This window comes from Acanthochromis polyacanthus, chromosome 7 (assembly GCF_021347895.1).
Source record: "Acanthochromis polyacanthus isolate Apoly-LR-REF ecotype Palm Island chromosome 7, KAUST_Apoly_ChrSc, whole genome shotgun sequence".
NCBI lineage: Eukaryota > Metazoa > Chordata > Actinopteri > Pomacentridae > Acanthochromis > Acanthochromis polyacanthus.
In genome coordinates this window covers 19245563-19258798 of record NC_067119.1, presented here as the reverse complement: position 1 = coordinate 19258798, position 13236 = coordinate 19245563, and the positions used below count along the sequence as shown (strand labels likewise).

Below are 13236 nucleotides of genomic sequence, written 5' to 3'. Positions count from 1 at the left end.
AAAGTACATCAGTTTGACCGGTAACACACTGTATTTTTTTTTTTTTACATATAATAAATGCAGAAATTGCCATGTTACTTGTTGTAAATATTGCAGCATGTTTCTGTTATCAGCACAACAATATGTGCATTCAGCTGGGAAAAACTGTATTCTTTTAGAGAATAAAATGCAAAAATTACAGTATTGTTATACATATTATGGCATTTTCCATAGAAAACTGTGTAGGAGTCAGGAAAATTGTCCTATTTAAGGGGATTCAGTGTAATATAAACTGCATCAAGCTGTTTTAGAGTTTACAGATTTTTACCGCCATGGTTTGACAATTTTTCACCGTAAAATCTACAAACATACTTTACAGTGTACTTAATAGTGAGGATAGGTAAAAGTTCCCCATTAGGATTAATAATGTACAACTTTACTCAGGTGATGAAGGAGGAGCGACTGCCTGTGGTGTTAAAAATCGCAGCATTAAATAAACAATATGCCTAACATCCTCATGACCACCTGCTGGGCCTACATATATAATTTCTTCTACTTTCTTGGACCAAGTGTGCACAGGCATCGGGAGGTGGAAAGGCCGGGGAATTGGGATTCAGGAGCAGGTGTGGCGGATGTCAGTGTGATACCTGCCGGCAGAGCTCTCTCTCTCTGCTGACAGAGTCGACTGTCAGTGTCCTCACAAGGTCAGCCGAGTCCAAAACAGAGGAAAAGTTTTAATCCCCTGAGTGACAGCCTCTCTATCTTCTCCGCTCCATTCTTCTCCCGTCTGGCAGTGGGAGTCCAAAGTGTCTGCTTTTGCTGAGTGGAGCTGTGCGGCTTCCCGTCCCTTGAGAACTTGGCTCTCTGTTTGTTTGTGAGCGTGAGTGAGGGGGAGACAAACAGAAAGACAGGGAGACAATTTGTGTGTGTGTGTGTGTGTGTGTGTGTGTATGTGTGTGTGTGAAGAAGAGTGGTGGCGTTTATTCGGGGGCTGTTTGAATGGTTTCAGCAGAGCTCTACTGAATGGGAAGCCACCGCCTGTTGTGTTTGTACACAAAGAAGCTCTTTTGTTTTGAAAGGAACAATTGAGCTTTTCACAGAAAGCCAGAGAGCACAGACAACCTCACCGCTGCCTTGAAGGATGCTCACACACACACAGCTCCATCCCTATGCCTGAACCAGTGTCTATCACCTTTGTCTAATACAAAAGGTGGATAGGAGGCAATGTTTATGCCTCCTTTGTTATGGCTCTTTTCAGTGCAGCCGAGATTGAAGCTGAAGGTTGACGGGTTTCTTTAAAAACTTTTTCTTTATTCTTTAGCAAAATTGGACACAATAGCTTACATGCATTTTATGTGTGAGCAAAGATTAGTCACTTCTACCTGAGAAAGAAAAGGTCACTTGGTAAGAATAATTTTATTATTATTAGTAGTAGTAGTATTATTTCTACGTCCTATGAAATGAGTATAACATCCACCTGGAATCTGAAAATGGTTTTGATCAATGCAAGTGACTCAACAATTACTTTGCCAGGCGCTGAGATTTCTGGAGCTCAAAACTCAATTTCCTGTCGGTTTTACGATAAAAACTTTCCAACACCTACATACATTTTCAGCATTTCATCCTTGGAGGATGTGTTTTATAACTTTACCTATTGTGTGATATTGTAGATGATTCTGTTGCATCTCTGTTCTTATCACTAAGCACATTTCTCCTCCGAACAGCTGTGACCTGGTCACTGATACTGACTACTAGAAATGTCCCTTTTAATACTTAAAAAATGTTAATGTGTACATAAAAAAGTGCACTAAGGTAAATAAAAAGTGTAAAGTATAAAAAAAAATTGAGGGCTGGAAAGGCTCCAGTTGCTTTGAACCTTAAGCTGGATGATGGAAGAAAACCACACAAACATGGAGAGACATAGAAACTTAACAAAAAAAGTGATGAATTGAACATGAAACTCCTGCAGTGAAGCAGTACTGATAAGAGGTTATAGTCACAAATAAAATTATTATTATCAGTTTTCATTTACTGTAGATTAGAGATTCTAAAACTATGTGCTGTGATAAATATTAGCTTTCACCTGTGAAGTAATGATCATTCATAATGTGTTTGTTTAAAAAGCTTTATTGTGGTACAGCTCTGTGTTTTCTTGTCTCTTAAGGGGCACAAAATGGGAAAAATCTAAATCATATCTCTCTTAACTTGGGTTGCACTTAGCATGTGACATGTTCAAACCTGAAATTGTCAAAGATTTTTTTTTAAACCTGTGAACTGTCTTCATGCATGATATTAAGATGCAACATAATTGTTATTGTGCAGGTGATATCAGAAACCAGAGGATAATGAGCAGGACCTTCAATGAAATGGAAAAAATAACGACTGACTCTTGGTTTTAATTTGTGTAACTACATCCCACTATCAAATCCAGTCACTCAAGCAGAAAAAAAAAAACAGTTAAAACAAATCAGAACAAAAACCTGGAGCTGCCAAATAACTATATGATGCATTAAGTATGAAATTAGTGAAAACTAAAGGTCAGAATCTGCAGGTGTAGACAGCAGGTGTGAGGTGATGTTCACTGTGGCTCTGTGTTTGCAGGAGAGTACATGAGTAAACATGGAAAGTGCCACCTGTGTGATGTTACCTGTCTGCAGTGCACAGGTCCAGAGAGGGAGGACTGCACCAGCTGTCCTTCAACATGGTGACGACCTCCTGACACACAAACATCCATAGTTACAGGATGTAGGGCGATAGAGCTGGGGGAAAGTAGCAAAACTGAAATTGGGATAAAGCAAATAAACTTACTGCACTGTAAATACACCCATCACATGCAGTGTCTGAGGCTGATTTTGCTTGTTTCTCATCAACCACTTGCAGGTTGTTTGATGATGGCCGCTGCGACATCCACTGCCAGTTGGGTCGTTACGCCATGGACAGACAATGCCATCTCTGTCACCCCACCTGCAAGGAGTGCAACGATGAAGGACCTGAAAACTGCACGAGCTGCGACAAAGGTACACAAAATCAGCAGTTGATATATGTGGTTGGAAAAGCTGCACCATTTAGTGCAGGTGTGTATCTGAACACTTTTCTCTCTGACACAGGCAGCTTTCTTGCAGAGGTTCACTTAAAAACCCATCTATCTAGGTGTGACTTGAATGCAAGTGAAGTCGTGCTTTTTCGTAACATCACATGGATCAAGCAAAGGCTCATTTGTGCCGGACTCCTCTAATCAATCCTCGAAAAGTAAATGAATCTAATTAAAGCAGGAGCTCAGCCAGGAGCTGCTGATCGATGTGCTAAAAGTGGGAATCAGTCATCTGTGTGTTGCATCCCTGCATAGAGGTCACTCAAGTTTTTAGTTAAAGGGCACAATTTGTCTGGATTTGATGGCTTTTAAAAGACGTAACTTCTGGTAAGTTTTGTGGGGGAAAAAAGTATTTTTCCTCATAGCAACAATTGTTATTACAAAATCCTGACACCATTAGACGATCACAGCTGAAGAAATATCAACCTGAGGGTGGTAGTAATGACTGTGTTTATCACACTGTTACAGACAGTATTATGGCTGTCAGAATGACTGTATTTACAATGGGGAGATTCTGTTACTCACACCCCTACCTACACACACACACACACACACTTGGAGATACCAGACAGCCAAAAGAAGATTAACACCAGATTTTCCCTTCACACACACACTCTCTGTCACCTTCACATGTCCACACACACTCTCAATTAGCCGGCAAAGTTTGTCAGACTGTGTTTGAAAATGTGGTTTCATTTAATTGCAGGTCTGTCTGAGGCTCAATGAGACATAACAATAACAACACGAGGAGACCCTCTATCTGTCTCTTCTCCCCACGTCATTTCTCTCTCAAAACAAGCGCTCTTATCTTGGCCAGTCACACACACACACATACACACACACACACACACACACACACACGCACACATACACACATACATACATGCTGCTACATACTGAGAGAACCATCCTTGATACTGACCTTTGATTGTAATTTTTTGCATTACAGCTGCTATCAGAGAGGAAAAAGAGAAAGAGCTGCAATGGGGATCAAAGTAGGGAACGAGGAAAGAGAGGGAACAGAGAATATAAATAAAAATAAGATGGAATATGGAAAATATCAAAGTGTTTCAAGATACTGATGCACACACTCATGCTCAGGCATTAGTACAAACGTTTTTCTTCATCTCCATGGCAGACTCTACAACAAACAAGATGATTTGGATTTCATGAGCAACTGAGTACCTGACTGTGAATATGTAGCCACCACAGAGTGTAATTTCAGTTTTGAATGCAAATATTTAATTCAAGTCAAACAAAATAGGTTCAATTGGATGGTTGAAATTAATCACCACTGTTCACATGATTGATGTGGAAACACTGAGCAAAAATCTAGAAAAAATCAAAAGAATAAATCCCATTTGTAATATCTATCTATCTATCTATCTATCTATCTATCTATCTATCTATCTATCTATCTATCTATCTATCTATCCATCCATCCATCCATCCATCCATCCATCCATCCATCCATCCATCCATCCATCCATCCATCCATCCATCCATCCATCCATCCATCCATCCATCCATCCATCCGATTGTGCCAAATGTTCTTTCTGGCTTTTTAAAAGTGAAAAAGAAAATGCTTTGTCCAAACCCACGTCTGACTCCTCTGAATATGTCTGCATAGTGTTTTGAATGTGCCGCACATCAACAGTCCTTGTTTTTCACTTTCCAGACTTCTTTTCCCTTGAGAAAACAGATTTCTTTCTCTTTCTTCCTCTACCCAGATAAGTTTGGCGACTCCAGGTACCTCTTTAAGGGTCAGTGCCTGGACGTCTGTCCAGAGGGGTTCTTCGGCTCTGCGAGGAAGTGCTGTGAAGCCTGTGCTGCAGAGTGCTTCATCTGCGCTGCAGCAAATCTCTGCCTCGAGTGCCGCCCAGGATACAACGTCAAAAATGGCCTCTGCATCCCACTGAAGTGCAGCGCAGGTGGGACACGAAACTCTTTGTTCTGTGGTCTTTGGCAGGTGATGTCCCTTTGAAATGCACATTTTGTTAATTTTGCAGCAGCGTTCACCACCATAGGTACTGTTGTATCAAGTAAAATATGCATAATTAACAAATATGCCATCTGCATCTCGCTGCTGGTGAATAAATTAAGTGTTTTTTAGAAGGACTCTATAATAGCTGCTACTGTCACTCAGAACCAGTGTCACAGAGCTGGCCTGAATTTGGCAAACGTCACCTCTGGGAGCCAACATGTAGCACAGTGACCCCATTTAAAAGAAAGTATTAAAATTCAAATATGACACACAGAACTTCAATCGACAGTTTAATAGAAATACTTCTATAATGGAATTACTTTTTCACTTTGAACTAGGACACTCTGTGCAGCACAAGTTCTACTACTTATAAAGGTATTTGAATTTCAGTGCCAGCTGTAAAAAATGTGTAGTTCAGAGGAGGAATTTTAAGCCTCTGAACATTTCAATAATATTTCACAAGTGAATCAAGGGGCATTTGAAGGTTCGTTCATAATGTTACATGTCAGTGAGGTGATACAGGTCATTCCTTTTAATGTTCATAAAGGAATAATACAAGTTACATAAATTAATTACAAAACTGTGTTGAAAGAAGAGGCAAAAACGCCAAAACAGAAATACAAAAACATTGCATATGAGTTCTATTAATGCATGTTTACTATTGCTTTAGGTAAATACTAACTATTTATTAAGATAAAGAAACAATCAGACAAATGCAGTCACTGTTAATTTACCTGGGCCTGATCTGTGCCTGTGTCTTCTAGCGTTTACTTCTTGTTTCTACTTCATTCAACTGAGGAACATATTTTAATCCTTGGAGAGAGATTGTGAAAGATGAACACATTGCACTTCAAATGGGGATGCCAGCCAAAGGAGAATTGAGAAAGAGCTGAGGTGTTGTGAGTGAGATGTTGTGGTTTTTGAGATATTTGAGATAAAGAGCAGAGGTGGATGTGGGCACTTCTTTCACCAGAGAATGTGAAACAATGGTGAAGAGTAATGATGACAGTTTGTATGTGAGGAAATAAGGTATATGAGGGGGAGTAAAAGACCAAATTTTTATCACATGTGGCGGGAAGTTTCAACAAACCCCATAGAGGCCTGCTATGGATTTAGTGTTTTTTCCTCTTCTCTTCTCTTCTCTTCTCTTCTCTTCTCTTCTCTTCTCTTCTCTTCTCTTCTCTTCTCTTCTCTTCTCTTCTCTTCTCTTCTCTTCTCTTCTCTTCTTCTCTTCTCTTCTCTTCTCTTCTCTTCTCTTCTCTTCTCTTCTCTTCTCTTCTCTTCTCTTCCTGTAAACATAAGACACAGTGAAGCTCAGATTTTTTGAAAGAAATAAAACGACGATGACTAAATATGTAATTCTAAAATATGACAGGCTCTGGCGGAGCGACGCTATCCTGTTGATTGATGATTACACTGTCAATTTCTGAGACAGGTAGTAATTTGATTGTCATGTCTGTAAGATATATTGTGCTCCATTTAAAAACATTGTGACACATTTCTTGTGACAGACAAAACACGTGCAGATTTGAAAAGTAGCTTTGAGTATTTTTCTCTGTTTTTTTTTTGTCTGTCTGTCATTTCACTGCCCTTTCTTTCATGTGCATTTCTTTTAATTCACAATTTTATCTTCTGTGTGCATCAGGTGAGGTTCAAGATGAGGAGAACGAAGACTGTCTCCACTGCGATGAGGGTTGTGAGCAATGCAAACGTGGTAAATAAACAGCATCTTTTCATTTCTCTCTTTCTATCTAACTTTTTCCCCATTAACCAAACTTTAGAAATAAAACCAAGTGTACTACAATGTCAGGAGAAGGAGCACTCACATGACCCATCTCATAATCAAAAATCAGTTATTAGAATCTGAGTGGTTGCCGGTATAAAGTATACGACTGAAGTGAGTACACCCCAGCACAATATCACTTCAGTGTGAAATCATTCAAAATTGTATCATCTTGCATTATTTCTGAGTTGACAGAGTATTTCCTCTTATGAACAATCAGCATGTACTTTGCTATACTGCAAACACAGGCTCAAAGCAGAAACTCACTGCAAAAAAATGAGTACGCATGTCATTACTGAAGCAAAATTAGAAACACAAGGTCATCTTAGCTAACTGCATGAACATGGTTATAAAATGACCTGCCAATGCAAAACATCCTCAGTTTTAGACCGATGCGTTGTTTATATCTTTATGTTTGCATCATGGCTCCTGATGCAAAGCTAACTGCCAGAGAAACTGAAAAATCAGATTACGAAACCTCACAAAGGCAGAAAATGATTGCAGAATGTTGGTTACCACCTCAAAAATTATTCAAAACACAGTTGCAGCAGGAATCAATAGCTAAAGAACAAGTCATCAGAATCAAAATCACAATCAAAATCAGCTTTATTGGTCAAGTGTGTGAACGCATACAAAAATGTTGACTCCAGTGTTTACTTGTTTGTACTTACACAAAATATACACATGAATTTAAACAAGGCCAACAAGGTATGAAAGGAAAATTCATGTTCATGTACTATTCACACCTACAGATATGTGTAAAGATCATGTTTAAAGTGAACCATAGTTTTAGAATGACAGCCAACCAAAGCTTAGTGCAAATACGGTTATTTAACACTAAATACAAAGTTACTGACTTTTCAAAAACATGAGATATGTAGCCGATGCAATGAAACAGAGAACAACCTTTTTTGAATGAGACATAATCAGGTATGCAATATAAAGCATGCACAATGTATAGAGTGGTTCAGGGTTGGCATTGAGATTAGTACCACTTATCAGAGCTGGAGTGGCCGTTGTCTTAAAACAATGTGACAGACGTGACACATATACAATCTAACTATGGAAAACAGACAGGCACATGCTTTGCATGTTGCACAGGAGTGTAATCAGAGTTTCAGTGACAGCTCTGACAGTGAAGGACAGCAGTTCAGCGTCTACAAACTGCTTCAATAGAAGTTGACATCTAAGAAAACTCCCTCGCTGGTTCTTTGACACAAAACTTCAAGATTAACTTTGTTGAAGAACGTTAAAAGAGGCCTGATTGAAGTTGGGAGCACATTCTTTGGTTAGATGAGACCCAGATAAAATAGTTTGACTGAATTAGGTTCAGCATGTTGGGCAAAAACCTGTCCAGGACTACTCCAGTGAACACATAGTCCTAACAGTGTAACACGGAGGTGGGAGTGTGATGATACAGGGCTACATGAGCACTGAAGGTGTAGGAGATAATACGTTTTACAGATAGTACCATGAATGTCTGTGGATGTACCTAAACACTGTCTGACAAAATGATTTCCACACTGCAGGGGCTTTGCAGAGGAGGAATATTCCAACACGTTAGAAATCCACAGCGATCCACAGCTTTACAAAGGAAAAAACTTGAAAACGATAACCCGGCCAAGTATTTTGTTAGATCCAATAACACCTTTGGGCTATTTTAAAGAGAAAGACAGTGCAACACAACCCCTCCAGCAAAGAACTGCTGAAAAAGTAGTCTCTGAATAAGAGCAGAGCAGTTCTTGAGAAATTTATGCAACTCTGGTATCCTTCAAGCCAAAGAGGATTAAGTCTGTCATCATAAATAAATGTGGGCATACAAATTATTGAAAAAAAAGATTTGAATTTCAGCAGGAAAGGTGAACTACTTGAGTAAAATCTTATCTGGTTTGTTTAAGTTTTACATGTATACAAATCCCCTAATGTTCAACTTCGAGGTGATATAATTGAGAATCATTTGACGATTAAGTGATGCTGCACAGGGGTGCATTCTCTTCAGTTGTATAATGTAGGTGCAAGGCGGTGCTTCTGCATTTGCTAACGATGTTGCCATTGATTGCTGTAGCCCCTCACTCTTTGCTGCAGCCTCCCCATTACAGCAGATACATAAATGAACTTAAATGAGCCCAACAAATGAGCTAAGTTGTTAAAATGTAAGGTGTTCTGCAATTACTGAGCATTTCGTTGTGCAAATCAACTTAGAACACCTAAACCGATTTTTCTAAATGGTGTTTTGACTTGCTGTTTTTTTCTCTCCACACTGTGTATGAGCACATCTCATTCCTTGTGCTCTTACACCTCACCCTGTCAGCACAAGTCACAGAAAGACGAAAAGACTTCCTCCTCCGCAAGATGATTATCGACATACCATTGAAAGTTGTTATTGTGAACTGAACTAGTCTGAGGTGGAGACAGACCGTTATTATGTCATTATGCGTTCTGGGTGGAATATCTTTCTTCACTCCGGCTCCCACCACAGCCTCCCTGACACCTATCTGCTCGTAGTAATCATAACTCTGCAGGCTAAACAAGTCAGTCAGCAGATTAGAGATTTGACATGATTGGCTGCAAAGTAAAGATGAAACTGTGTTGTGTCTGAACCCGGTATCTTATATGTTTATGTGTGTGCTTATACTAGGTGTCATCCTCAATTTTTTTTAGGCTTATGAAATCAAATTTTAGACATTTCGTGTGGAAAAATGTGAAATTGTTTGATCTGGTTCGTACTTGTCTGTTGGCTCTGTTAGGATTACAACCAGAAGTGTGATTTATTAAAAGAAAGACATCCATACAATTGGAATATTATATTTTGAAGGCCATGTCTGTAAAAAAAAAAAAAGATTCAAATTAATAGACCAGGCTGGTTATTAATTTCAAAAAGCCAACAGAAGACTACAAAACTGTTCTGAAGCCAACATTTGTTCTTGTGTTGGGTTTTGTTTTCATTTGCCTGTACTATTAGGCTTACAAGTTAGTAAATGAGCTGCATGTGTTTTCATGTCTGTTGAATGAGTTCTATCAATGAATTTGCCAGCCTGACAGTCTGTGATAAGATGCAGCCGCCTCTTCTTTGTTCTATCTTCCCCATCAAATTAATTCAACACTTCTTTTCCACTCATCATCAGTTTTATACCCTTTAATCCTCTCGGCATACGTCACTTCTTAATCACTGGCTAGAGGTTTGAAAATGTTTTATAATTGGATGAGTCGTGTTTCTGGTTCTGGATAATTTCAGTGATGGCACTCATGCATGTCTTGGTAAGATCTCTTGCCAGCCGCTGAAGTCACCTGATGCTGTCTTTAACCTAAAAGACATTCATCTTGGTCCTCTTTGGCACGTGGATCTGTGACTTTTTCTGTTTCTGGCCGACACTGTTGACATACTTCTAGTCAGTCTGTGTGCTTTATTGTAATTCTGCTAACGTAAAAAAATTACTTCACATGGTGTCTGTGTCCTATCTTCGCTTTCATCACTAAACTCCTGTACATCACCTTTTCGTTTCAAAGAGGCTTCTCACAAACTGCACAATGCATTTCCTCTCTCCTTCTGAATATCAGCTTGATCTTTCCTTGAAAATAGCAGTGATGCCTTCCTCCTTTACTGTGAAGCTTCACTTTCGCTGCTCAGAGACTGTTAGCACACTAAAGCTCTGTTTTAATAAAGTGAAGCCCATTTCCGTGCTTAAAGCAAAAATGTCTTTTTCTTTTGATTCATTATATTCGCACATTTATTTCCTTTTTCTACATCAGCACTGCACTTCTCAAAAATTTCTTGATAAACATACGATTACGGTAAAGTGATGATTTGAGCTGATATTAAAACTGAGGTCATCCATTACTGACTGTGTTTTGACTCTGACTAAAGTTTTACTGAGAATGAGTGCAAATCTCCGGTTATGTGCATGTTTATCATATGTGTCCTGCAAAATGCTAACATAATATGTAGCTTGGGAGTGCACATACACTGTGAATGTGTGAGTGCTTGCACATTCCACAAGTGAATACTTCAGGATGTGTGCACCAGTTTAAATTCTGTTGAAGTCCCCCCCTCCCCTGGCTTGCAGTTAATATTTATGCGGGCGCTATTTTCTCTCTCACATAGACACAGCCTGAAGGCATGATTTCCGGCTCCTCGCTCGCTCTCTCTTCTTCTATACCTCTGTCCCTCCCACCTTCCCTTTCTCCCAGTCTCTCTCTGTATGAGTAATTGCTTTCACAGGTAGTGGCTTGTCGACTGCATTGAAGTGCAAACCAGTGCAGTGTTAAGTTGTGGGTGCTGGAAGGAGACAGCCAGAGGAATGGGGTGTGGGGGTCGACGGAGGCTTTTCTAGAGAGGATGAATGTCCCAAGGGAAAGTCTGCAGAAGCAGCTTTTTAAGCAACCCCCTTTTCCCATCCTTTACGCTCTCTCTCTCTCTCTCTCTCTCTCTGTCTTTCCCGTCTTTCTTTTCCTCTTGCCCCCCCTCTTCTTGCTCTCTCTGTCCTTGGAGATGTCTTGACATCGTTGGACTAAGGGATGACAGCGTGACTCTCCCTCAGTTACCAGCTGGATGGTTTTGATTGACAGCAGGAATTAATTAGCTTGGGAGGAAATGAGCTTTCCTTCTTTGATGTGTGTGTCTCTCTCGCTCACCTGAATTACTTATTAATAACCTCTGCATATGTTCTCTGGTGTCCTATGGCAAAATAAATGAATAAACAAACAGAGAACCTAGCAAATATCACAACTTCTCACTCACATTATGTTCGTTTTTGTGTTTAACTGAAGTACACCTGCAGTGAAAGCTCAACAAACAATGCAGAAAATCATACACACACACACACACGCACACAACGCACACACACACGCGCGCGCGCACACGCACGCACGCACGCACGCACGCGCACACACACACACACACACACACACACACACACACACACACACACACACACACACACACACACACTAGAGTACAGCAGCAGCATATGTCTTCTTTGAGATGAGAGAAACTGACTGATGAACTGATGTCATAGGTGTGAACTAAAATGGCGAAAAAAACGATTTGACTTGTGCGTTTTTTAGGAGACCCCTCTGTTAGATTTAGTCCTAAACCGATCACACTCAGGTGATGATTGATCTGAGCCATTCAGCACCACAGGGAACTGACCACATTTATTGCGTGTTGTCAGAGTGCCTCCTGCTGGTGTTCCAGAAAACTGGGTTTGTGAAAACTACAGTGCTGCCTTTGGGTGCAATGTCGATGACATGCTAAATATACAAACCTTAACCAGTTAACTACAACAGTAATATCATCTTTATACAGATTTGATTTTTTTTTAAACCTTTTTGCCATAGAGAAAATAGAGGGCACTGTCTTTAATCTATAAACTGACTACTGCTGCTTCACCTCACATGCTAAAAGGTTAAAAACTACAGCATCATATTTAAAAAATATTTGATCAAAAACTGCAACAGTTAATGTTGAGACTTATCCATCTTTTTTTTGCCTGAGTTTGTGATCACAAACAGAACCATTGAATGCAATCCGGAATTCAAATCTGCTGTTAATGACTTGTTTATATTTCTACCCTTTGCAGATGATTCAGGAGATGAAGAGCAGAAAACGGTTTGCCTCAAATGTGAACATGGTTACTACCAGTAAGGGTTTTTCAGATGAGTGTTTCATTGAGTTACATCCCCCATATTCCTTTACCGTCCTACTGACCTTGCTCCTTTTCTCTCTACCAGGTTAGGAGATAACTGTCATCTGTCTTGTCCAGATCAGACCTACAGTGTGAACGACACCATGACTTGTGATCCTTGTGAAGACAAACATTGTGCAAACTGTGACAAGTCCCAGTGCTACTGGTGTAAAGAGGGATTCTATGTTTCAGGTAGCCTTTGACAAATTATTATTTTGGGTGTTGTGGTGTGAATATCATGTGCTGCTTCTTTATTTATCCATGATGCTAAATTCATGTACAGGCATCTTGCACCTCTGTAGCATTTTAGCACAGAATGTACATTAATGTCAGTGTGATATTTAAATTTTTATTTTTCTATTTTTAATTCGATTTGTATCCTATTTTAACTACCACATGCCTGCTACTACTATAGTACAGTTGTTGCTACTGTCCAACTGCTCTATGTGCCTTAAACTGCCCCCAGGAGACAAATAGAGTTTTCTGAATTGAATTGATATGCATAATATCCTTAGACTGAGGCACTCGAAGAAGCTGACACTTCACCAGAAATATTGATTTCAGCGTTATTGCACTGTTTTCTAAATCATTAGCTATTCCATTTCTTAGGGGAACTGAATCGCATCTGATTTGGATTAAAAAACACTTTCATTTACCACATTTTCCAGATGGTATTTTCAGTGTCTACACCATAGTAAAACCGTATGTTTGTTAA

The 13236-nt window shown here is 39.6% G+C and overlaps 2 protein-coding genes across 2 annotated transcripts in view; one reads left to right on the top strand and one right to left on the bottom strand.

The window, feature by feature from the left end:
* Positions 1-13236, bottom strand: part of LOC110950830 (protein prune homolog 2-like) — a 188370-nt gene that overhangs the window by 10469 nt on the left and 164665 nt on the right. The gene's annotated exons all lie outside the window — the stretch shown is intronic.
* pcsk5b (proprotein convertase subtilisin/kexin type 5b) overlaps positions 1-13236 on the top strand; it is an 87236-nt gene that overhangs the window by 66998 nt on the left and 7002 nt on the right. The window contains exons 21-26 of the mRNA XM_022196414.2: positions 2581-2683; positions 2860-2996; positions 4801-5001; positions 6700-6768; positions 12417-12477; positions 12568-12713. Coding sequence (XP_022052106.2) covers positions 2581-2683; positions 2860-2996; positions 4801-5001; positions 6700-6768; positions 12417-12477; positions 12568-12713 — 717 coding nt within the window. The remainder of the gene's footprint in view (positions 1-2580; positions 2684-2859; positions 2997-4800; positions 5002-6699; positions 6769-12416; positions 12478-12567; positions 12714-13236) is intronic.